The sequence below is a fragment of the Mesocricetus auratus genome, unplaced genomic scaffold (genome assembly GCF_017639785.1).
Source record: "Mesocricetus auratus isolate SY011 unplaced genomic scaffold, BCM_Maur_2.0 Super-Scaffold_100676, whole genome shotgun sequence".
Lineage (NCBI taxonomy): Eukaryota > Metazoa > Chordata > Mammalia > Rodentia > Cricetidae > Mesocricetus > Mesocricetus auratus.
In genome coordinates, this window is record NW_024429266.1 from 161,466,877 (window position 1) to 161,494,470 (window position 27,594).

Below are 27,594 nucleotides of genomic sequence, written 5' to 3' on the forward strand. Positions count from 1 at the left end.
CCAAGCATGCTATATTCAGCAAAACTATTTTTTTTTAATTTAAGGAGAAATAAGGCAGTTGATGACCACCAAGGTAACACTGCAAAAAATACTTACAGGAATACTATACACAAAGGAGGAAGAAAGATGGTCTCAATCACAAGAACAAAGGAAATAATATATTTCATGACAGATTGGCTGAACAAAGGAAAGGTAGAAGGAATCCATTATTGTCCAACACAGCTGTCCAATAAACACCTCATACTAACAGGGTTAATAAACAGTAAAGAACAAACAATAATCCGATCAGAAAAACAACCAACAAAATTATAGGATTCACTAACATCTTTCAATAACAGCCTTAAATGTAAATGACCTCAACTCACCAAAAAAGAGAAATAGACTTCCTGAGGACGTTAAAAAACTAGGCACACCCTTCTTTTGCCTCCTAGAAACAATCTCACTGGTACAGACAAACACAAACTGAGGGTCAAGAATGGAAAACAATCCATCAAGTGAACGGAGATGATTTAAAAGGCTGACCTGGCTATTCTGATATCTGACAGAATAGACTTTGGACCACAACTATTTAGAAGACACACTGGAACTCCCCAATTCATAAAACAAACAGTAATACATACAAAAGGTCAGATGAGTCCTAACAGAATAATAGCAGGTGATTCAATACCCCATTCTAATTTCTGGATAGGTTATCTAATTGAAAAAAATCAATAAAGTAACCTCAGAGTTAAACTGCAGCACAGGTCAAAGGGGCTTAACAGTTATCTACAAAACTTTCCATCTGAAAGAAGCAGATTACCCATTAGTCTCAGCAGCCCATGAGCGTTCTAACAACAGAGCACATTCCAGACTACAAATCAAGTCTCAAGAAATACAAAAGAATCAACAACCTTTTATGGTATCAGATCACAGTGCAGTAAAACTACAACCCGAATAGCAAAAAAAAAAAAAAAAACCTTCAAAACTACACAAATACATAGAGACTGAACAATACAGAACTGAAGAAATCAGGAAGGACATTAAAAAGTTCTAGAATCAAATAAGAATGAAAAGCACAGCTTTCCAGAGTCCACAGGGAGGAAAGTTTCTAGCTATGACAGCTTATGTTAAAAATAAAACAAAAAATCAGAAAGACCTCAAGTAGTCTAATGATTCATCTCACCTCAAGGTCATAGAAAACAAGATCAATTTAAATCCCAAAGCAGTAGACAGCAAGAAACAACAAAGATCGGGTCAGAAATGAACAAAATGAAGAATAAATAGACATACAATATCAAACAAAGAGTTGGTTCTTTGGAAAAAAAAAACAAAAGCAAAATAATTAAGACTGATACCACCCTAGCCAAACAAACCCAAAGGAAGAAAAGACTGTAAAACTAGAGGCGAAAAGGAATTTACAGGAATTCTACAGACTCCAATGAAATACTGAAACTCATCAGGAAGTATTTTGAAAATTTATAGTTCAAAAACCTGGGAAGCAGATGCATAATAATCAATAAGACTGAAGCAGTAATAAAAAGCCTCCAACAATAAGAAGTCCAGGGCTAAGTGGATTCACTGGTGATGTCTAGCAAACCTTTAAAAATGAGACAACACCATGTTCCTTAATCTGTTCCTTAAAAGAAAGGGAAAGAACACTATTAAAACCAGTCTACAGAGTCAGGATTACACTGACACCAAAACTAGATGAGGACACAACAAAAATAGAATAGACTAACTTCCCTGATAAACACAGATGTAAATATTCTCAATAAAATCAGTGCAAATTGAATTCAAGAACACATTCAGAGGATTACACACCATGACAAGTTGGTTTCATTCCCAGGATGATCACCTCAATCAACACACAAAAGACTTTTAACAAAATTCAACATCCCTTCATGATGTAAAACCCTGAACAAACTAGAAAAAGATGGGACAGTAGCTCAACAAAATAAAGGCTATATATAACACACCAATGTCATGCTAAGAGCATTTTCTCTGAAATCTGGAGTGAAATAGGGTGCCTATGCTTTCCACTCATACTCACTATAGTGTTTAGGGTCTTTGCTGCCATAGTAAGAAAAGAGACACACAAATAAGGAAGGAAGGAGTTAATTGTTTGAAGATACAAGAGCATACAACTAAAAGATCCTATAGACTTCACCAAGAACCCATGACTAGGTAGGTCATAGTTCCTATTCTGCTAAATGGGCATATTAAACCAAATCCTAAACACTGTTGTGGATTATTAGTTGGAGATGTATTACATTTGTTTATGATGTGGAACATTTGCTTAATGATGCAAAGATTTGTTACACTCTTTTATGTTGCATTTGTTTAACTTTGGGAAGCTGTGTTACTTTGCCTGTCTAAAACACCTTATTGGTCTTTATTAGAGCTGAATGGCCAATAGCTAGGCAGGAAAGAGAAACAGGCAGGGCTGGCAGGCAGAGAGAATAAAGAGGAGAAATCTGGGAAGAGAGATCAAGGAACAAAAAGAGGAGGAAAGGAGGACATCAGGGGCCAGCCACCTACCCACACAGTAAGCTAAAGAATAAGAAGCAAAGAAAGGTAATTAGAACAGAGAAAGATAAAAGTCCAGAGCTAAAAGATAGATGGGATAATTTAAGAAAAGCTGAGTAGAAATAAGCCAAGCTAAGGCCGGGCATTCATAAGAAAGAATAAGTCTCCGTGTGATTATTCCAGAGCTGGGTGGTGGGCCCCACAAAGAGCCAAAAGAATTAAAAAAAAAAAAAAAAAAAACAAACTACAAAATAATATCATTATACTCATGGACTAATACTTCTCAACACTCATCAGAAAAGCTTCTTCATAAAGTAGATGGCAATTTAGATAGAGACCCACGACTGGTCAGTGTGCAGAAAACAGGAGACTATAGAGTGCTCAGCCTTAAACAGGACATCTGTTAACACATTCCCATCCCCCAATGCTCATGCATCATCACAGAAGAGGAGGACAGAAAGATTATAAGAGACAGAGGCAGTGAAAGGCTACAGCAAAACAAGTATTCTTCTGGACACAACAGGGTAATTGCACATATGAACTCACAGCAGCTGTGACAACATGTATAAGACCTGTACAAGATAATAAATAACAAACCATAACTAAGACAGGAATACAAGGCCTAATTTAAGTTAGGAGTTTTACAAATGCCACACATTACATTAACAGATTAAAGAAAAAATGAGGGAAAAGATGCAGTAAGATTGAACAAGCATTTAGAATCAAAACTCTGCAGACTAAGATAAAGACCATGTATGAAAGCATGCTGTGAAAGAGAGACAGATTACCACCAAATCTACTTAGCACTGAAGAAGACCAGAGCAGTAAGATGGAAAGAATTCAAAACATAAAAGACAAAGGATAGAAGGCATGGAAAAAAGAACACCCAGCTGCACCTCAGTGCGGTACCACTGTCTACAGGAAAACGAAGGAGCAAGCACACGTGTAAAGCACCCTCAGAAGGCCAGGAGTGGGAAGAGTTCCCTGCGCTTCAGACAGACAACTTGCAAGTTAACTGTTTAAAAAGTATCCTATTTATAACAGCAACCCAAACAAGAAGCAATAGAGCAAACAAAATATGCACAAGCCTTTTACAGAAAAAAATTACAAAATTTTATTGAAAGACAGTAAGGAAAACTTAGGAGTCATATATACCATGTCATTGAATTGGCTAACAGTTTTAGTTTCCCTAAACTGATTGATAGATTCAAAGCAATTCCATCACAATGTTTTTCATGGAATTATGACAAGCTGATTTTAAGATACAAAGCTATGATAACTAAGAAAGTATGTTATTGGCACATGACAGACAAGTAAATCCATGGAACTGAATGGATAGTCTAGAAACAGATTCACACATACATGTAAACTTGATTTACGACCGAGGACAATGAAAGGCTAGACTATTTAATAAAGGAAGCTGGGTTAAGGTAATCCATATGGGAAAACAATGAAATGGGATCCCTATCTCATAACACATAAAAATCAATTCCAGATGGACTTAAAAAAAAAACCTATAGTGCTAATCACAAAAGAATAAAATGTTAGAAGATGCTGTAGGAGTGTCTTTATGACATTTAAATCATAAAGACTCTCTTAAACGAGAAACAAAAACCAGAGCCAAAAGGAGCATACTGATAAACTGTATACTAAAATAAAAACCTTCTGTTTATAAAGACTCGACTAGGCTGAAAGATATACAAATGGGGAAACACACACGCACAGCATATTTAACTAATAAAGGGCTAGCAACCAGCAGACTGGAGGAATCCTGCAAGTCAAAATGATAGACAACCTTCTTGGGAAAATTGGGAATTATGAGACATGGGTATTTCACAGGACAAGCAACACCAATGGCTAACGAATATACATAAAGGTGCTTTACTTTATTGATATTCAAGAAAATACAAACAAAAATAAAAGAAATGGCTTCACACTCCTTCAGACTGTCAAATTTTATCTATAGCCAGGCTAACTTGAAAGCATATGATTTTAGTTGTCAGACAGTAAGACCTTAAGTTTAATGTAAGTATTAGCATGAAATTAGAACCAGGGGAATTCTACACTGCTAGAATGGGGTCTAAGTTGCCACAACCAGTTTGGATAACAATTTGATTTACCCAGGGAAATCTACCCAACAATTACTTCCCAGATTCCAGCAATTCCATCACTAAGAAATGGTCTTAACCAGACACTGTGTGCTAGGGTTGTAGGTCAGTAGTGGAGTGCTTGCATAAGGCCCCGGATTCTCTACCCAGCATCACTAAACAATGCATGAGGTCACTGGAAACAGGTGGTGATAATCAGCCAGAACAGCCCTGGAAACAGTGAGAACTTACTGCACTCACACAAAGGCACACCGCACAACAGGAAAACAAAGAAGTAATCACAGTCCTGTGGAGCATCAATACTAAGGGAGGAGTGCGGTAATAGAAGAGCACATATAAGAGGATTCTATGTATGCAAAATTTAAAACAAGTACAACTACATAGCAAACTTGGGACTAAAACATAAATGGTAAAACCACAAAGAAAAATAATGATCAACACAGAGTTGAGAGACCCTGTAACTGGATGAAGGCCTGTCTCACAGAAAGCCTCTGAGAAACTGGCAATATTCTGTCTCTTAGGGCTGGTCATAGACATCTTTGCAGAGTTTGATATTGTCCTTTAACTGCATGCATACACTATATTACTACATTTTCTTATTTTGTTTCCTAAGGAAATATTTTAAGAAAACTATACTCTACAAATATGCATACAAAAAGGTGCACAAAAGCCAAACCCTCAAGTCATTTTGTTTATTTTTTTATTACATTTATTTATTTGGTTGGGTGGGGGTGCTATGTCAAGGTCAGAAGACAACTTTGGTTTTCTCCTCCCAGCCATATAGGTCCCAGGGATTGAATTCAAGTCCTCAGGTTTGGCAGCAAGCACGTTTACCCCGAGCTGTGGCCAGCCTTAATAGTTATTTTAAATAAAGAAGCAATAACAGAGGCAAAGGAAAAAAGTATCCACCTCCCTGGGATTATGAATTCTAAAAGAGGCTAAGTTCCATAGCCAGCAGAATTTCTCTAATAAAAGCCAATATCCCAAGTCTTAGTCCCAAATGAGAGAAATGTCATCCCTAATTCAGCTGCATAAACCACAAACCCCAGCACTGCCTTTCCATCTTCCTTTCTTGTTCCCAAATCCACTCACTTCCTAAACTTCCCTCCCTATGTAGGCTACACTCATCCCTGGGAATACTGCCAGTGGCCCCCCGTCTGTCTAAAAGGCACTTCCTATTACAAACCCCTTTATGTACCACAAAGGGCTTCACACTGGAAGTACTGAGTAGGCTGGCTCAGTCACCCACCAGCTTCATCTTGACCCTCCGCTCACATGCTCCTTTCCCTCTTTTCTGCCACCATGAGAATCATTCAATTTCTTTTTAAACATATACAGAATTTTCTTCTGCCACGGGGCCTTTGTACACAGTGGGTCTATTGCAGTTTCCAGAAGTTCACTACCCATGTCTCATGAAGTCCTTCATGGACTTGGCGTATTTAAATCAAGTGCTCTCCTAAGACATGTACTCTTCCTCCTATGCCCCCTTCCCATGCTCTAGAAACTGTGAATTCTTTTCTTTTTTCCCCCAGTTCTTTCCATGCTTTCTACTTTCTGTGCATATGACTCTCTGATTAGCACCTCTCTCCTGATGATACTGTAAGCTCCAGGAGCACAGGGGCCATGCTGCATTCTACCACAGGCTCAGGCCCTTGGCACAGAACTTTGCCCATGGTAGCAACTCTCTGTTGAATGAACAGGTGGATGAACATGTGCTCACACCCAATACAGTAGCAATTTCAAAAGTACTATTACCACTGCCTAACATAACAAGACTCTAAAAAAGATGAAGTTAAGCCAGTACTTGGTAAAACTTCTGAGCCATGCTCAAAGCACGGGTAGGAGACTTGTGGAAACATGCTATGCTGAGCTGTACACATGACAGAATACTCTCGGTGGTTTTCCTAAAAGACTAGAGTAAAGCTCTTCTTGACCCACCTGGAGCAAGGCTGATCTTCCTGACAGGAGGCTGAGAAGAGTCTAGGCCTTACCAAGAAGAGTTGATGGAAGCTACAAGGGAAACGGACTACAGCGAAACACCTGCAGCCTGAGGGCGGGCAGGTGGGATGCTCTGAAGGCTGCTTTGAAACCTGTGCTCCAGGACACTGGATTCCATGAGCCCACTGGAGAGCCTCTGCCAGCAGTTTAATTCACATAATTTTAGCTTACATAGCATAATCGAAGTCCTTTTAAACTGCCGTGGCTATTAAGACAAGTAGCAGGACATATGCTGACAACTAGAATTTTACACATCATGTTGAAAGGGAAGTCAATTTCTTCCAGTAAGAACTAAATGCCATTTTCCTGAAGCATTAGGATATACTAAGGACAAAAATAAAAACTAAATTGGTTGGCATGCTTCCCTGGAGTGGCACATGGGTACATAAACCTACATGTGAGAAATACTGCATTCCTCACTCAGAGAATATGTCTTTGGGTTCTGGAAAGAAAGAAAAGAGACATGATATGTGCCCTGGGCCTACAGAGCCCAATGGAATTAGAAAGATCAAGACTAGAAGAGGCATCGCATCCCCCTCTCCCACCCCCACTCCTGTGTCAGGTAAAACACACTACAGAATCATAAGCCTGTGACAGAGGCACTTCATCCAGTACAGGACTGAGACTAGGCAACACTACAGATAGTAAGGGGACACTCTATCACCTGGTAACATAGCCACAAAATTCACAACTAAGCATTTCAAATGGTGTGGCCCTCTTTCCTGCTGTTTAATTTTGTTTAAATCGTAAAACTGGTGCATCGAAACAATGAGAGAAATTTTGAACATACACTCCAAAGAACTGGTTGGTTAAATGTTTTATTTGAGCTAGGAAAACCCAAACAAGCACTAATAACTATCTTTTGGAATTTCATATTTCACACCCCTAATTTTGCTCACTTCCCAGCCTCCCATATCCTCCCCTCCCCTCTGCAGCGCCTCCCAAAAGAGAGAAAAAAAAAAAGATCAAACCAAACCAAAACAAAGCAAGCAAGTAAACAAACAAACAAAAACAAGAACAAACCAAACCAAAAAAACCCTCTGAACCTCCTTCTTTCCCACCTCTCCAACACATCTTCACTCATCCTGGGGGCTTTAGGAGCTGTGTGTCACATGAGCTTTACTTGCAAATGTCATTGCAACAAGTCGCTGGTCTGTTGAAAGGCTTCTGGTTTCTGGTACACCATCATCATTGAATCCTCACTGAAACTCCTCTGCAATGGCCCATGGCCACCCGAGTCATGGAGATCCACAGAACCAATCCCTTCATGAGCTCCAGCAGGTCCTAGATTTGTTCATTTGGGCTTAAGTACAAACCACCACACTTTCTGCCTTCACTTCTATGCTATTCTGCAATGTTAGAGCACCCATTTAAGTTCTTAAAATGCTTATTTCAAAAAAATATAATGGCAAGGAGATCTGTTTATCTACCTATCAATCTCATACATAGATTCTGTAGCAAATTCTACATATGAAATAGAAGTTTCCCATGAATACAAACTAGAGATATTTTTTTACTATCATTAACATGCTCTTTTTGTAGGATTTTTTTTCTATGAAAGTTCTGAAAAATGGCTCAGCGAGTTTAGCATGTACAGCTTTACGTATGCTGCTTTCTCCGTGTATTTTCCAGTCATAACTTTCCATCACCCTACAATAACATGCTCTCAAACTTCCAGCTAACTTTCCCTGAAAGTAGATATTCTGGTGCAGAAACCATGACTCTCATACTCTATCCAGCATGAAGTGTGTCTGCCACAGCAGGTGCTCAGTACCTTTTGGGTTCTATTATAATCTGAATTCATTTACACAAATGAAGGTCTAAGAACAGAAACATTCACAAGTATTTCAGATAAACAAGGCGAGTTTGATCTAGAAAACTGTCATTCACAGGATTAAAAACAATGCTTATACATAATGCCCCTCAGTAATAAGCAAATCACTCAGTCTTCTTTTGAGACACATAATTTGGAGAGGATAATGATGTGGAGAACATTCTAGAATTGAAGGGGGAGCACCCTTTTCTTCTGAAAATTACTTCCACTCTGTCTCTGGACAAGGTAACAGCACATGGCTGCAGGCTCTGAGGTGCTTAATTATTGAGTCTGACTCCTCTGAGAAGCTGCGTGGCAGCCAACACCACACTCAGCTGCTGCTGCTGCAACGAGCAGGAAATATGACCTACACGCTCTAAGGCCATCCTCACTTGTGCACACCCAGGCACTGCAGCAAAGTTACTCTAACTATATAATCCCCCCCCCCAAACGTCCTGTGTCTAGTTATAAAGAGGACTTATAAGACACAGGTTTGTGTTCTGTACAGAAAGGGCAAAACTGCTTGTGTTCACTGAAGCACTTTACTGAACTAGAGATTTTCAATGCATTGAGTATTTACCAAGCATTGTTAACAAAGGTCAGGAACTTTGTTTCATGCTAGAGTACCAAGTTTAGTAAAACTTTCACCCCCCAGGAGATTCCTTCACAGTGCAAAAGCTCATTAGACCCATGAACAATGAAATCATAAAATCACACCTCATGAGATCATACATGTGTTTAAGCCCATGCCGCCTCACATAGGCTGTCCATTTCGAATTACATTCTCCTTTCCCCTCATTATGCTTCCTAGACTCTTTGTTTTGTGAGACAGCATCTCTCAATGAACCTAGAGCTTGCCTGTCTTAGTTACTTTTCTACTGCTGTGATAAAACACCATGACCAAGGCAACTTATAGAAGGAAGGTTTTACGGAGGGCTTACAGCTCCAGAGAGGTAGAAGTCTCTCACCAGCATGACCATCACACAGGCAGGCATGGAGCTGGAGCAGCCACTGAGAACTCAAATCCCCAATTCACAAACCAGAGCCAAAGAACATACCAGGAAAGGTAGGAGGCTTCTGAAACCTTAAGCCTGCCCCCAGTGACACACTTCCAACAAGACCACACCTGCTGATCCTTCCCAAACAGCTAGCAACTGGGGACTAAGAATTTAAATACCAGAGACTTACAGGGGACATTTCATTCCTACAATGTTTATTTGGGTAAACTGGCTGGCCAGGGAGCCTCAAGGTAACAGACATACACCATCATGCATGGCTTTTTTACACAAGTTCTGGTGTCAAATTCAGGTCCCTATGCTGGCACTGCAAGGCTCTCACCAACTGAGCTCTCTCCCTAGTCTCAGGCTTTGCTCTTTAATGTTTTAAATTAACACATCCTCATAAAATACGATTGTCTATTTCAAATTCCAGTCTGTTTTCTCAAAATGACCCTTGGCCCTTGCTCTTTAGTTCCCCAAACAGGGCAGCCAGATAACCTGAGTTTGATGCCTGATAGAACTGACTCCACTGACTATCCTTCACTCCACCTGTGTCTCCCCTCCCTACAACATGAATAAACAAAGTGTGGATAACAAAAAGATTCCCCAAAGCAAAAGCTAAGTAAAGTCAAGCTGTGGTACCCCTGAACACCTGCTGGAGGCTCTGGCTGCAGCACCCAGCTTCCACACCTGTAACTTAACTGAAACAAAGTACAAGAACCCTCCAACCCCAACTCTTAATTTTCTAGGAAAGGTAACCTCTTGCCCTGGCCATAATTCAGGTTCAGAAAAATGGAATAATGGCTACACTTCTCCTTAGAAATAAGGAGCATTGTTTCAGGAAGCAATAGCTTTTTCTGATGAAGGACACTAGAGCCAAAAACAAATGGCGTACCACCCACTACATAGACTTTCTGCCACATACACAATGTTATTGAAGCTTATTCTCACTCCTAATAAACATAGGTGGGAAAAGGTCTATTACAGTTTTCCTCCATCCTACACAGCTGTGCTTATGAGGTCCCTTGTGGTAAGCACACCTCATCTAGGAAGTCAGAATAGTAGAAAACTGAGAAAATAAATACATGAATCAATTTAGAACATTGTAAGATTTTTCTAGAAGCAGGTGGTTAGAAAACACAAAACAGAGAATGAGATCCACTTCACAAAGGTATGAATTCATTATTTAAAGTTTAACACCTGTGGGGCTGGAAAGATGGCTCAGAGGTTGTGAGCACTGACTGCTTTTCCAGAGGTCCTGAGTTCAATTCCCAGCAACCACATGGTGGCTCACAACCATCTATAAAGAGATCAGTACCCTCATCTGACTTGCATAGATTCAGGTTTAAAGCTGTACACATAATAAATAAATAAATAAATCTTTGAAGTTTAACAAATGCATAAGCTCCAATGCAAAACAGATAAAACCTAACAGCCAATATTTTCTTTAAACTTTCTAATAGGCCGACTAAATAAAAATATCCAGATATGGACCAGAAATGTATATATTTGGGGTTGGGGATGCCATCCAGCGGTAAGTATTTGACAGTATGTGAGACACCTGGCTTGATCCCCATAAGGAAAAGAAAGATGAGGGACAAAGGCATAAGGGGGAAGGAAAAGGAGAAAGGTCAGCACATTAAAACACAACTGTTGCCTGGGTATGCTGGTGCATACCTGTAATCTCAGCTCTCATAAGTCTAAAATAAGAGCATGAATTCAAGACTAGCCTAGGCTACACAGTGAGATCCACTTACAAAACACAAACAAAACAGTCAAATTTTTGAAATATTCTGCTATTATGTATATTCTTGAAGTAAAATTTATCTCTAAAAGTCTTTAAATTGAAAACAGAAAGATCAACAATAGAATTATCCAAAATAAGCATCACATAAACAACTTAAAATCTGGAGATTGGCCTTGAAAAGGTCCTTTTCCAATACCCCAGGCCAGCAACATGCTTGGAAGCTCTCGTTCTCATTTTCCCAGCTTCTATTTATTCAAGAAGTAGTCAGAGCAGGAAATGGGACAAGTCAAACGACCACAATCAATCTCATCACCTTCACAACATGCTGTGACTGTAATTAATCCTCTATTTATTTAGGGGACTTCACACCCCTTACAATAAGGCAGCAACTCCCTGCTGGCTTCGGTTAAGATAATTATGTTATAACAAGGCTTGGGTTTCAATCATAATAGGCAGAAGAAAAGGAAATTGTACTTGAAGTTGTCAGTTTTTTAAAAGCTTTTTTGTGACTCCATTCAGAGACCGCTCTTGACAAAGCTCTCCTTAAACAGAGAGCTTTCTGAGCATGATAACTGCACACGTGCCACATTAATCAATGTAAGCCTCTTCCCTGAGTAAGATATTAAGACATTCAAGCACAGGAGAAACTCTCCACAAGGTACAGAATGTGGTTCACAAAACCCACTCGATCTATCACCACCCACGCTCACTCAACCCAGAGTTTTAAGACATAAAAATGGAAAGAACAAGGAGGTGTAGGGAAACACCATTTGCTGCCCGCTGCAAATTACAGCTCCAAGAGCCTGGGGAGGCCAGAGCCACCCAGCAATGAGGAGCGTGAGAACAATCAGAGGCAGACGGAACCCAGTCAAACCTACAAGATGGGCTGGGTATGCACACTACTCCTTAGACAGGCAAGGCATCGCCATGCCCAAGCACTGCTGGGAGCTCTTAGCTTTCTACACGCTTCCAAGCCACACTTTCTCCCCTAATCTCCACCATCTTAAGAAAGTAGTAAGACACAGTGTTGCCTAATTTATTTTCACAGTCTTCTATTTCATCACTGCATCAATATACTGATGCCCAGACTACATGTGTACACACAAGCGCATCTGAGTTACCTTTTGAAGTTTCTGAAACTCCTCAACCATTTCTCTATAAGGCTTGGATCTGTGATAGATAACTGGTATCTCCATAGTATTTCTGGACCTTTCTAGGGAATTTAAACTCTCGGATAACCAAATGCCTAAGGAACTGACTTGGGTTCCACTTCAGACTAGACAACAACAGAAGATAGACTTTAAGTTAAACCTGAAAAAAAAACTTCAGTCAATAATAATGTGTCAATGCTAACTCATTAACTGACACCACATCATTTAATGTATTATGCGAATATTGGCGTATCTGGTAACTCTGGACTATCTTTGCAACTTTCTGCAAGTCTAAAACGGTATTAAACCAGAAACATCCATCTAGGAACCAAGAAGACGCACGTGGTAAAGTGTCTGCTGCACAAACATGAGGAATGAGTTCAAATCACCAACACCCATATCAAAGGTCAGACAAAAGATGCTGCATCTGTAACCCCAGGTCTGGGGATCTGGTGGGAGTATATGGAGACGGAGTATAGACTGGTATATATATCAGATCCCCAGCTAGCTTAGCTCAAATGATGAGCGGCAGATTCAGTGGGAAATACTGTCTCAAAAAAAAAAAAAAAAAAAGCTGGTAAGCAGACACGATGGTATATGCCTTTATTCCCAGTACTTTAGAGGCAGAGGCAGACAGATTTCTGTGACTTTGAAGCTAGCTTAGGAACTGTATAACAAGTTCCAGACAGCTAGGATTATATAGAGAGACCTCATGTCAGAAAACTAAAAAATAAATGAAATAAGGTGGAGAATGATTGAGGAATACACCAGACCCTGACCTCAGGTGCAGAAAAACCTGCAAATACACATGTACGCGCGCGCACACACACACACACACACACACACACACACACACACACACACACACACACACATGATTATTTGAAGTAGGATAAAATTACAAATGAAAGAATGACAACAAAATCCCTTTCATAAACCCTTAACGTTCTGGTGTGTAATTTTTCTGATACATAGTTCCAGGAGCACTGGTCTCTTCACAAAGGGTTACAGAAGTCCTTAATCACAGGAATATCTGTAATCCTATGATTTCCTGGCACTTTGCTTGCAAAAGAAGTCTAAGGAAGAGCAGCAGTCCCCAGTGCTCACCACTGAACTACCGGTGATAAGGTAAAGGCCTATTAAGCAGATCCCTTCTCTGTGACACCTCACTGGACGGACACAAGGGAGAATATATTTGCACTGTAGTAATCCTTCAGTATGGAGATAAATTCTACTTCCATCCAGGATGAACTTGTGGGCTTAATTAAAAATAAATAGTAAACCTAAAGAGCAACCCGACATGACAGAACAAGCATCTCACTGGGAATGACTTCAATTCAAAGAGGTTTAACGTGCTTGAGTTACACACAATTGTTTGTTTGTCAGTAGAACACATGCAACACTCATGTGTTCTGATGGGTTTAACCATGGGTCAGGAAAGTAACTTCCCACTCTAAGCAAACCACCCAGAGTATCTATCTGCCTGTCACTTTGCAAGCCTAAATTTAGCCAGATACTCTCGGTGTTATGGGCTCACTATAAACATCAGTGATGTGGAGACACTGATTCTTCCGAGCTACAGCTCTGTCCTCATGAGGTATGCTTGGGTCCTGGGTAGTATAAATCAATCCACAAGTACCTCTTCAACCTTCTATGACCAAGGTTACTAGACAGAAGAGAGAATGGCCACTGGGGTCAACCCCATTCTTCCTCTCCCAGAATTACAAACCAATGGTTCTACACCATCTGCACTAAAAGGAAGGATGTGTAAACTGGGAGCCGTGGAATGGCTATCTGGTTCCTCTGGGAGCGCCCAGAACAGCAAGAGTGAATATGGAAACAGCAGCCTCAGGGGGTATGGCTAGGGCGGGCTGCTGGCTCACTTCTGCAGGGCTTGAGCCCCCCCAGGTCCAGTCACCTTTAGCACTGGTTTCTACTGCCAAAGCCCAAGTGAGTTTCTCCCCCATAACATGACTCAAGGCAAGATAACTAGCAACTTCAGAACACACCAGAGGGGTGACAGTTCCTCATATGGCCCCATAACTGAAACTGAGGTCAACGGTTAACTCTCATGCAGCAATAAAGGTATACTACCAAAATAAGCAGCTCTAGTCCATCTTGGCTCTTCCACTAACCACAGCAACAGGTAGACAACGTGTGCAGCATGTTGCTTCCATGCTCGCCTTGTCTCCCTGCACAGTTACTTTTTCAGTCAGGAATGATTGCTGTTATAGTCACGTGAGAACCACAGTTCCAGGCAAGCAGACAGCATTTTTACATCACTGTTTAATTCATATCCCTTCTCTGTCCAAGTTATTGAGACATCTTGCCCAGCTGTAATCCAAATGTTCTTGGCGTGTTTTTCTGGATTTTTTCCTTAGAGGCCAAGACAGCATTTGCAAGACTGGCCTTTTCATCTCTCCCAACCTAACCTCTCCAGCATTATTAAATCTTGTCTAAGGCACCTTCAGTGGTCAGGTTCACTGACCAAGTCAGAACCTGGCTCCAGCTTCACCCCTGCCCTTCTCTCTGACCCTGCCTCACCACCTCGTGACTCACCACCGATCTGCTTCCCTTCTCACTGTCCCTCAAGCTCCAGTCACCACTCACCTGATCATAACATCCCCAAGCAAGTCTTTCAGCTTTGAGCCCAGCCCCACCCCAGCAAAGTCCTAAAATGCAATGGTGTCACTCATACAGGTACCCTTAGCTTCAGGCTCCTTGGCTTTTCCCCATTTCTAGGATGAAGTGGTCACAGCCTCATCTCCCTTCATCCTGTGCCCATACTGTTCTGAAGGCCCCATAGCCTCTCATCACTGCTAGACAATATGCCTTACTTGTTCACCAGCGCATCTCCAACACCTGTCTTAGCATCTGTCCTATCTTAGGGTTAACAAGGCTGAAGCGTACAATATTCTACAAGATATTTAGTACTAATGCTGCATCTCTGTATGAGTCAACCCCAACCCCTTCTGCTGCAGAGATGCCAGGGATAAGATTAACAAAGGAAGCCTCTTCTTCTGTAGCAATTGGGACACGCCTCACCCTGCTAAGCACACCGCATGGAAACAGCAGAGCAGGGCAGAGAGGCAAGGTCTTAGGTGTTGAGCTGTTGTGAGATAGCATGGAAATGATTTAGGTTCACTAACAATCACCAAGGTTGAGGTAGAAGGCTTCTCATAATAGAAGTCCTTCCATAAACTTCTAGCTTCAATATGTGTGGGGTCATACGGCTACTTTTGAAGAAAAAGTATGCTAAAAGGGAGTGGGGATTTAGATGCTCCAAGAGTGTTAGAGAGTAAACTATCAGCTCAATGTAAATAGGTCCAGCATTTCAAGCACACATTTTTAAATTCTTTTTACCTACCTTGAAAACAAAATGCTACACTAGATGAATTAGAGAGTTAGCTGAGAGGCAGAGGGCTTGCTTTGCATGTGTAGGGATAAAGGTGTGATTCCCAGCACCACAAAACAAAACCAAACCAAACCAAACCCAAACACCACTATATTAGAGAGAGGACATGGCTGGGCAATGGTGGTGCACGCCTTTTATACTAGCACTTGGCAGGTAGAGGCAGGCGGATCTAAGTGAGTTCAAGGCCAGCCTCGTCTACAGAGCAAGTGCTAGGATAGGCTTCAAAGCTACACAGAGAATCTCTGTCTCGAAAAACAAAAACAAAACAAAAAATAGAAAGAGGACATGATCCAATGCTTCAGTTATATGCTTAGATATTTATACTGAATACTGTCAGGATTTTATTCGATTTAAAAATAATAAAATTTTATATGCAGAAAAAAATAATGTCTTATTTCTGACCCTGTCATTTCAAAATGTACTGTGAATTAAAACCGCATAGTTTTTAAGGCAGGTGTGTGGAACATGCCTGCAATCCCTGCATTAGGGAAGCTGAAGAAAAGGATCCTGGGGCAAACCAGCAAAACCCAAACAAAGCAAAACCACTGGGTTTACTGGCAATTCTTTTCCTAGGGCACATACACCTCCTTTTACAGTGAGCAGTTTCTTATTTAAAAAAACAAAACGATAGAAACTGTATTATAAAGGGAAAAGATTTATGGAACACTGTCAAGTGTAAAACGGGTTACAAATGGGTATTGCAATGCATTTCCACTAGTTTAAGAACGAATAGGAAGCTAGGTGTGGTGCATGCCTTCAGTCCAAACACCCAAGAAGCAGAAGCAGGTGGATCTCTGAGTTTTACGCCAGCCTGGTTTAGAGTGAGTTCCAGGAAAGTCAGCCTACACAGAGAAACCCTATCTTGAATGAAAAACAGACAGACAGACAGACAGACAGGCAGGCAGGCAGGAAGGAAGTATCTGAAGGAAGCATTAAAATTCTAATACTGACTGCACTAGAGGAGTGAAGAAGCCACTCTGTTAGGTCACACAGCCAATGAGAAAGAGGCAGAATACATTACACTTCACTCTTACCCATCCTGCATCACATAAAGGGTGGAAACTACTAAATTCTCAGAGGATGGGACTACAACAGCTACTAATAATGGCAGAACACCATGAAAGAATCAGAGGTAGAAAAAAATCCAATATTGAACATAACTGAAAACTTCAACAAAGATAAGCTACAACTGATGAACAGTTTTTTTCCCAAAAAATGCATTTTATTTATTTATTATGAGTGTGTATGTGCATATATGCATTTACACAAATGCCATGGTTCGTGTGTGGAGGTCAAAGGACAACTTAAAGAACTTGGTTCTCTCTTCCACTGTAGTCCCATGTGACCAAACTCAGGTTGTGGGTTTGGCAGCAAGTACCTTTACCTACTGACCTACTGAGCCATCTCTTGAACTCTATTTCACAGCTTTTAAAAGTTCTACATTAAAAAAAGTATTTTTGGTTTATGTGTATGGGTGTTTTGTCTGCTAGGTAAGTCTGTGTACTATATTTGTGCAATGCCTGTGGGAGCCAGAAGAGGGCACCAGATTCCCTGAGTCCTGAAGCTATCAACAGCTGTGCTCTGCCTTGGCAGTGCTAGGAATTGAACCCCAGTGCTCTGAAGGAGCAAACAATGCTCTTAACTGCTGAGCCATCTCAACAGTACCAGAGCTACATTTTAAACAATGCAATACTTCTCCTTCAAGCAACAGGGCCCATTCAATTCAACTAAAATTGGTGTGCACACAAGAAATGTGTAGACTGTCAGTGTTCTCTCACAGGGCCCTTGAAGTTTTAGTGGAGATGAGGGCTTAGGTTATTCCACTATGGGGAAGGCATACGATTTGCTCAGCGGTTTCTCAACTAAGTACTATGGGAGCAACTATGAACAAAACAAATGGTTCATTAAATCCCTTTCCTCCAGGAGAGTTCCCAAGGGGAGCAGTTTTTCTTTGGGCTCCCTTCTATAGCTATGAGTAAAGACAACTGGTTGTAACATGACTTATCTGGGAAAGTATCTGAACCCACAGGGCAGAATACTGTCACAGAAGTGTCTATTATCACGACTGCAAGCAAAACCTCAGCAATCCTCACGCCGACACTCAGGGGATGTTTAATACAGCAGGCACCACACTGGAAAGTCCAGTGCCATGCACACCGAAGGAAATAAGGAATGCTTATTTTATTTTCCCTGCAGACTCGTAACTCCTAATAAGAATCCAAGGCTCCATGTTCCACAAGAAGCAGACAGCACAGAAGCAAAACACCCTCATGAGGCAAACCTTACACTGTTGCCATGGCTTCATTGATTCAATACAAGAAAGACAGCATTTCAATAAACTTTTGCCAAAGCAAATATCCGACTGGAAGAAATGCAATGCTGTTTTTGTGCAGGTCAGAATTTCATATTTGTCTGGTACTTCCAATAAAATGTTACACAGCTTTTATTACTACAATCAAAATCATCAAATATAGACTAAAGAAAACACAAACTATTGTGAAACATAAAAACATGGTAGCTTAACTACAGAAACTAAGACAGCAAAAGATGAAGAAAAAATAGTTAAGACGCTGCCATATTTAGAGGTGAGAAGATTCATAGGTAAGACATCAAAAAGTCCACCTAAGCTGCGTTTATAAAACCAAGGATGAAATTAGAAAGTTTAATAAAAATCAGATGTGTGATGAAATGTGCTGGGCTATCATTTATCACAGTAAAACAACACAGCTTACTTAGGGAAAGGAAAGAGGTTCAGATTGGTGAAGTAGAAGAAGCAAAGTAGTTCATAAAATACTTGGGCCTCTGCAAGCTCTCTCTCTTTCCCTACTCTCAACTATACTATCCTTTTACAACCAAAACCAAACAAACAAATCACTACCACCAGAACAATTCATTACTGAGAACCTAACAATTCTGCTGTTTCCCATGACTTAAAACAAGTTAGAAAAAGAAAAAACTTTAAGAATAAGCCTGGTGACTCCCACAGTAACTTGCACACCTACATCTGTCTATGGAACACAATGTAGTCTTCTCTGTATTTAATGAGGAATGTCACAGGATGGGGGAAGAGCACTCATGAAAATGGGATCCTGGCACAGACCTCAACACTCATTACATGTTTATAAAATCCCTGCTCTCAGAAAACAAAACAACCCACACAGAGAGACTGTTTCAATTTAATTATATTATGAAAACAAAAGTCACAACAGGAAACGGCAGCAGGATATCTGATAAGCTCAATTAGCAGGAGACCCAATAAAGTGATGGCCTGCCATTATGACCTCAGGGGTTAAAGATCCAATTTTCCATCTGGCAAAATCTAGATTTCAAACACAGAAGCTGACTCCACATGCTGTATAGTGTCAGGTGTTGTCTGGAGCTACCCTGAGCATCCTCCAGCCAAAAGGTAGCCAGGGAGCTTTCAACGGCACTCTAATTTAATTGCTTCCTCGTGAACAGAAATAAGAAATACATTCCGTATCACGGTTCATTCAAAGAGGTATTAAAAGGCAATCACAGCAGCAACAGAAGCCTCTTGCTTCTTTCCCCTCTAGGTCAGCACTGACACAACACTATGCTATTGTGTTCTACAGCACCCAGGAATTGCTCCTATCAAGAGCTCTGTAAGGCTCAACAAACAGCCCCCTGCTATTGAAGTGGATCGCTGGCTGTGCCTGATGAGAAGCAGATCTATGCACTCAAGTCCTTCCCGACATACGAATGTACTGCCTTTTAAAGTTAACAGTCAACTGATTTTCCTTCCTTGATTGAGGCAAGGCAAAACGGATTTACAAATCAAGAAAACCTCACCGAGAAAGTGCTGGAGCCTATTCACAAGTGTTCAGACTCTTTAATACCTATCCTGAAAGACTGTAAAGTTTGGTTTTCTTATACTTTGAAACATGAACTTGCTAAGTCAGGGGTCTGTGGACAAAGGCACAGCTCTTGTTTGCATTGGATTTAAATCTTGTGACTTTTACACACATAAATGTCAGTGCCCATGCACACACACAGCCCCACCACAGGTATAAGTCTAGGTACCTGATCTTCAGATTTCCATTCAGAAGGGAGGTTAGCAATTCTGTGTGCACACCATTTGGGTTTGAATCTAGAAGGCCCCACAGTTTGTGTCTGAGCACAAACCAATCTCTTCTGATCAAATTTTTATCCACTTACACCTGCCTTCCTAAACAATTCACCAAGCTGCCTATGTTAATGAAGCCTGCCCTCTCTCCCTCCCTCCTTCCCTCCCTCCATTTTCTTCCTCTCTCCCCCTCTCTGAGACAGTCTTTCTAAGTAGCCCAGGTGAGTCCCTAATGCCCCTGCTTAGAATCCAGCTGTTTCTAAGTGTTCAGTAGCTATATGGTTCTCTCTCAGATTAAGACTTAACTCTCCAGGCATTTCATTTCTTCCTCCCAGTTAAGTGGTGTTTCACAAATGCAAACATGTACAAATTGCCCAGGGACACAAAACTTACTTGGCCTTCTGAATCCATACACAGTAGTCTGAGATGTAAAGGTCATTCAAAATGTACGCTGGGTCATTTTCCTGAAAGATTTTGTGAACATCCAGGAGACACTTTAACACTGCACTCTTACCTGAGGAAAAAATTTAAAAACATCCAGTAAGCCTAAAGGGGGAAAAAAAAAATCTGATTTCTTAACTAAGAAATTACGATCCTAAGAGGTAATGTATTTAAAACAGCCCAAAGTTTTAAGTTTCTTAACAATGTTTTAAACTAGTGAACCATGTCTCCAGCCCCTTTTTATTTTCGAAACAGTCTTACTAAGGTACCCAGGCTGTCCTTCACTTGTGATCAACCTGCCTATCTGCTGAGTATCTGGGGTTACAGGCCTGCACTGCCGCCTAGCTTGAAAACACATTTTGAAAGAGAGAGACCTTGTGTTTTCTAAGTGGTGGTACCCAATACCTAGAGAGTATGTAGAGCTCAGTGATCACTCAGCTTCTTTCCCTGATGCTTCTTTATTCCACACAAAATCTCATCCTTTCCCCTTGTTACATTTTTTTAAAAATATTTATTAGTATGCACACAGTGGTCTTGCCTGAATGTATACCTGAATGCCAGAAGAGGGTGCCAGGTATCATCATAGATGGTTGTGAGCTACCATATGGTTGCTGGGAATTGAACTCAGGACCTCTGGAAGAACAGCTAGTGCTCTAAACCTCTGAGCCATCTCTCCAGCCCCCCTTTCCCCTTGGAAATGCCTTAATCCTGCCCTCTCCCCAGCCACCAGAGTCTGCATCCTTTCACACATCCATCTTGTGTGTAGAGTCAAGAATTCTTCCCCATCTTTGGTTCTAGTCTCTCCAACTGGTCACACATTTTGTGATGTGTTGTCTATCCCCACCCTGCATGTGCTTTCAAGACTATGGTGTTCCCTAATGTGTTCCTCTTTTCTTTTCCACTTGCCATAGTCTGTTGTCAAGGTCTAGCAAGTCTTAGGTCCCTTCAGCAAACCCCTCAGCTCATGCCCTTTTACTACACCCTGCAAAGGAAACAGAAAGGAGAGCCATGAGATTCTTCCTATAACCTCCTTGGTTCACTTCACTGGGGAACCCCAGGCTCCAGGATGTAAGAAAGAGCCACAGACCACCCACTGTGTGACGCTACCAATACACTCTTGGGTCATGCAGTCATATCACACTTTTTCTTTTAATATATTTTATTTTCCAGTTTAAATTTAGATAAGAAACGAGGTTGCTTCACAAGTCAGTTCCAGGTTCCTCTCCCATTCCCTCCCCTCCTCCCGTGCCCTCCCCTCAACCCCCCCCATTATCCCCTCATTCCCTCAGGGAGGGTGAGGCCCTCCATGGGGGTGTCCATAGTCTGTCATTTCATATAGGGCAGGGCCTAGACCCTTCCCCAAGAGTTCAGGGTGAGAGTGCTCCTCATATTGTTCTATGGGAGTCCAAAGTCCGTGTGTATACTTGGGATGGGTACCGATCTGCTACCCAAGGCTCAATAGATTCCCTAGGCCTCCTCACTGACACCCAGATTCAGGGGGTCTTGATCAGTCCCATGCTGGATTCCCAGGCTGATGCCTGGGATTCAAGAGTTAACCTTTGTCTGGTCAGCCATATCACACTTTTTTATTCAAGAGCTAAGTTCTTGAAAACACAGGCCAAGCCTTTCCAAAAAGTGGCAACCATGCATTGTCCTCATATGCAGAAAGGAAGAATAGCAATAAAAGCTCCATTGCTAGCCTACTAAGTGAGAGAAAGGTGTACTAATTAGCAAGCTCAGAACTACAAGACAACAACTTCATCCAGTTAGGTCAAGAGCAGGACTTCAATTGTGATTAGGATGGACTCCTCTACTACCTGCCTATTTTGACTATGAAGTAGATAATATGGAAGGAAGAGTTTCAAGAAGAGAGGAGGAAATATAAATAGAGCAGTATTTGTAGTGAAACCAGAGTGTCACCAAAAACAAAACAAACCCAAAGGTAAACTGAACTTGGCAGTTCCAACTGCCAAAGGGACAAGTGTCACACTAGGCACACACTAACTGGTTCCCTCTTGATTTCTCTATTCTGGTGCAGAGGATTAAGATTTGTGATACCACTGTCCTTGCTTGTTTTCTATTGCTGTGATAATGACTGATGGAGGCAGGGAGGAGGGAGGTTTATTTGGCTTATACTTCTACATCACATCACAGTCCATCACCAGTGGAAGTCAAGGCAGGGGCTCAAGGCAGGAGCTTGGAGACAGGAACTGAAGCAGAACTCAGCCTGTGTCTTAGTTAGGGTATTTGTTGCAAACACTCTGACCAAAAGGCAAGTTGGAGATGAAAGGGTTTATTTGGCTTACACTTCAGCATTGCTGTTCATCACTGAAGGAAGTCAGGATAGGAATTCAAAAGGACAAGATCTCGGAGGCAGGAGCTGATGCAGAGGCCATGAAGGGGTGCTTGCTTCCCCTGGCTTGCTCAGCAAACCTTGTGCAGCCCAGGGATGACACCACCACCATGGGCTGGGCCCGCCCCCACTGATCACTAACTGAGAAAATGCCTTATAGTTGGATCTCAAAGAGGCATTTCCTCAACTGAGACTCCCTTCTCTGATGACTCTAACCTGTATCAAGTTGATACAAAAACCAGCCAGTATAGCTTGTTTTCTTCTATAACCCAGGGCCACCTGCCCAGTGGTAGCACCCCCCACATTGGGATGGGGCTGGAGCGTCCCCCATCCATCATTAATCAAGAAATCTTTCCCACAGGCTTGCCTACATGCTAATATGATGGAGGCAATTCCTCAATTGCCTTTCCTTCCTCCCAGATGACTCTAGCATGTGTCAAATTGACAAAAAAAAAAAAAAAAAAAAACTAACCAAAACCTTGACTGACTGACTATAAAGAGCTTCAAATAGCAATCACAGGTTTTTGCCAGAAAGCTACTCACTTGTAATTTGACTCTATTTCTCTACAGTGTGACAGCCCCAGAACACTCCCTCCCAGGATCTTGTACCTTACTAATATAACAAGAAGAACAAAAAATGCAGGGTTTAGGATAGTAGGGAGAGTACTGGCCCCTTCACTGAATCAATACGGTGAGCCCATTGTGTGCCTAGTACTGGTCTAAATGGAGGAGCAGTTATTCATTCTTGACACCTCTTCTTTTTCAAAATGTTCACTAGAAATATGCAATTTGTTCAGCAAAAACCTGGACACACTCTACTACATACAAAGCCCTTAAATACTGACAGAAGAATGTTACACGTTTTGATTCATATGTATTTAAGCAACTGAGAAGCAGTCTTCAGATGAGGTTTTCAAGCAATCACATGTAAGGGAGCTTGGGAAAATGGGGGTTATAAGCTCTCTTCAAAAGCTGTACTTCAACAAGCCTTACCACAACTAGTTTCAGGGAATTCTATGCCATAGCATGGCAAAAGATAACTAGGCTGGTGACAGTTGACAATCTAAAAGAAGCACATTGAAATCACCCTCCCTCCAACCTGCTACTGTCATTTGGTTTCTCAAGCTAGCAGCCAGCCCTCCCAGGGCAAGCACAGCATCTCAGCTCCGGGGTTTATACATGCAGGTGGCTAGCTGGGGTTTGAGCATCTATTTTCTATCAAATGCTCTTTCTGTCCTTTCTCAGCTACTTACTCAGCAGCTATCCACAAAAGAAAAGACTATCCCTCTTTTAGGCTGTCACATGGCTGGTGACCAGAAGCTTACCAAACCACACAGTCCCTGCCTCCTGCGGGGCTTTTACCCAGTTGTGGTCTTGTCATCCATCCTATGAGCATAAAAATGCTGCGCAGGCCTAAAGCTAAGATAATTATTTAGGCTCAAAGGCACTGCATGAAAGTGACCATTTTTCAAGCAGTTCATTGCCTGCTCCAGAGTATAAAAATCAAAGGTACTTTTTGCACAGTAACCACGGTAACTATTTTCACTGCAGGAAGGAGCTAGCAGCATCCCCAGGATGTCAAATGGCCCCAAACTCTGAGATTCTCTAGGACTGATTGGCTGAAAAAGCCAACCCTATCCACATAAGAATGTTCTCCCTGAATCTAGGGTCTCCTATTCACCCATAATATAGGCACCAGAAACTAGTGTCCTGGGATTATAAATGACAAACGCCATGAATGTTTACTTCACTGGAATGACTGTCTAATGGTGACACACAGAAACATAATGACAACATAAAGAAAATATGGGGGACAATAATAGTAGGTGGTCAGTAAACACGATTTAACATGTTCTCTGGCTTTCCCTTCTATTAGCAGAACAGGTTGGGTAATAATCTCTCAGTGACAGACCAACTTGTGGCTGAAGGCATTTAAGAAATTGGTCCCGTCCCTAGAAGGATCAGAGTGGGAAATGGTCTTGCTGGTTAAATGTCAGAATAGGGAGAATAATGTAAGTTGCGGTCTATACCTAAGGAGATCTCTATTTCTTTTCAGTGGGCAGCTATAGCTTTCTGGGTACCTAGCTCTGATCTCCGCACGTACACTGTTGTCAGCCTCGGTTGTTCTCCAAGAGTCATCTTCCTTGGTTTTAAAACAGTATCTCTTTGGACTGGCGCTCAGTGAGTAGCCAAGGCTGGTCAGTGAGTGGAGAACCAGGGATGAACATTAAGTAGCCTGCTCTGTCACTCTGTTTTATTCTCTGGAGGCAGGGTCTCTCACTGAACCTGGCAGCTAAGTCCTGGCTTTTTACATGTGTGCCAGGCATTTAAACATAGGTCCTCTTCCATGCTTAGCAAGGGCCCATTCTGACAAAGCCACCTCCTTAATGTCTTCAGCTAAGCAAAACAAGAAGCCAAGGAAGGGACAGAAGACTCTAAAGTCTTGACAGAAAGGCTGCCTTGTCATTATTTATAAAATGTATCAGAATAAAAGCCAACAGTATCTATCATCTTTAAACATCATTTAGCAGATACCTGAGTAAATTTCTTAGAGTCTGGTGAGACAATATTATCAAAAGAGATATCCTAGCAATTATTCTAACATCAATTTCCATAGCTCATTTGAGCCCAAAAAGGGAGAAGATAGAAACACTGTGTCAAATCAATCAAAATTAAGAGAACCAAAATGAGGTCATTTGCTTCATGATCAAACCCTGTTAAGATGTAGAATAAAGTCAAGTCCCTACCAACAAAATGCTTCTCAGCCTGGTAAGTCTTTACCATCCTCAAATTCCAATATTCTTTGCTATTACAGTTACACGTAGTATCCATACATTCACAAACAGAATTAACAGGAAGCAAGTTTGTAGGCGGTTCTGCCTGAAACAGGTTCAATCCAGTGCCTAATTTTCCATCCACGTATCAATTCAGGCATTCCTTCTTTCTGGGAACAGAGTTCTAGCACTCCCCCAGGCCCACTTCAGGTATCCTCACAATGCCTGGCATACCTCTTTATTATATAAGGTAGATCCAACACCCACATCACATCACTAACCTTGCAACAGGCACAAATAAGAAGTGAATGATTTGGCCCAGTCATTTGAAAATAAGTATGTCTGACTTTTAGCTACAATGCCATAAACAATGTCTAAATTCATCACCTTGCATGGAGAACTCCTAGTTAGGGGAAAGGATGTGACTTTTCATCTTTCATTCTCCGGAATGATACAACATCCAGAAAATTATATGTTCATGTTCAATAAAGGATACACTCTGGAGTGAACAGAAGCTAACATTTACACCCTTGTTCAGACTGTTTGGTTAACATGTAGAATGGTAGGTGAACACCTCTGGGGTCTGTGAACTTACTGCAAGCTACTGTATTATTACAGGCATGGTGCTCACACCTGTAATTCCATCTAGCACAGGAAGATTATCTCCAGTTTAAGTTGCGCTTGGGCAACAGTGAGTCAATCTGGGATACAGAACGAAACCTTGTCTCAAAACAACAAAAACAAATAAATTATTAGAAACAAACAATAAAAAACCACTTGGTCATGGCAATCGTGGATCATTCCCTCCAGGGGGTAAGGAGAAGGCCTATTAGGATTCAGAAAGCTTCTGAGTTACAACATTCACAAGACCTCTAAGGTTATAAAAAGCAATAAGCATTTGCTAGGGAGAAAGAACTCAAGGACCAGTCAAGCTCCTGCAAATTGTTCTGGGAGCTGTAGGGATACAGCTTTGTGAGTCATCACTGATGCTGAGGTGGGCTTCTTGGAGATGGAGCTGCCTTTTGAGTCTCCATGTTCCTGTGAGTAACCCTTGCCTATACTCCTGTAAGTAACCCCAGTAAATGCACTGCTTTACTACGCTGGGCATGAAGGGAAGTATTCCTTTGGCCCATTGTCAGTGCCCTATCTAGGGTGAACAAAAGTTGATTCATGTTTCCCCAGGAAGAATCACACAACAGAACTGACATCCAAACAGGACCGACAGAACTGACAGTGCTCATTCCTTGAACAGGTACTGAGATATGCAACTGAGGCTGATCTGTGTGAGGATGGGGCATTCCTCATCAGCAATCCCGACAGAACTGCTTTTCCCCATCCTCCTTGCTATCTGGTGGTTACATACTACATAGGACATACCAGGACATGCAACCAGGGTCAAGCCATCTAAGAGTATAGCATGCCTGGGGATAACCTCCAGGTGGCCATCTTCTTCTACTTGAGATGGGTAGCATGCTCCCTTGACTAATGGAGTTCATCTGTGAAACGGTAATATCCCAAACATGATAAAAGAACTTGCCTGTATAAGAGAGGAATTATGAGAAAAAGGCATGCAGATGCTACCCACTGGCAGAAAAGTAGGAGAAAGAAAAAGGTGAGATAGAAGTGTTACCTTGTCATTTCTCACAGCTGGAATGATGTAATAAAAAGACAGCATATGTTAGATCTGTGCTAAAGAGTTTTTCTTTAGCTCCAAAACCTTAGCATTCATGGAAGAATCAGTGAGGCGGGATAGAGCAAAGTAGAAGTGCTAGAAAATACTTCCCAAGTTCCACCTTTAATACAAAGGAAGGAAAAGTCCATGATTCAATATTCAGATGGAGACCTAAGCAATGGCATCAGGGCAGAAAACTGGTAATCAGAGAATACTGATTAAACTGGGAAAACCTCAACTGAGGAATGAACAACTCCTTGACAGCCTGGCTAAGTAAGGCTGTGAAAAGGGTGGACATACTGGACCAGTTTGAGTACCATGAAGGCAGAGAAACTAAGTGCGGTGGTTTGAATGAGAATGGTCCCCATAGGCTCGTGTATTTGAATACTCGGTCCCCAGTCGGTAGAACTATTTGGGAAGAATTAAGAGGTGTGGTCTTGTTGGACGGGGTGTATCAGTGGGGAGTAGGGGTGAGTTTGGAGGCTTCAAAGACCCACACCACTCCCAGTTAGCACGCCCTGCTTCCTATCCGTGG

General features: G+C 41.5%; 1 protein-coding gene across 1 annotated transcript in view; it reads right to left on the reverse strand.

The window, feature by feature from the left end:
- The window catches only part of Shq1 (SHQ1, H/ACA ribonucleoprotein assembly factor), a 96,168-nt gene that overhangs the window by 18,508 nt on the left and 50,066 nt on the right, over positions 1–27,594 (reverse strand). The window contains exon 10 of the mRNA XM_005071212.4: positions 20,213–20,333. Coding sequence (XP_005071269.1) covers positions 20,213–20,333 — 121 coding nt within the window. The remainder of the gene's footprint in view (positions 1–20,212; positions 20,334–27,594) is intronic.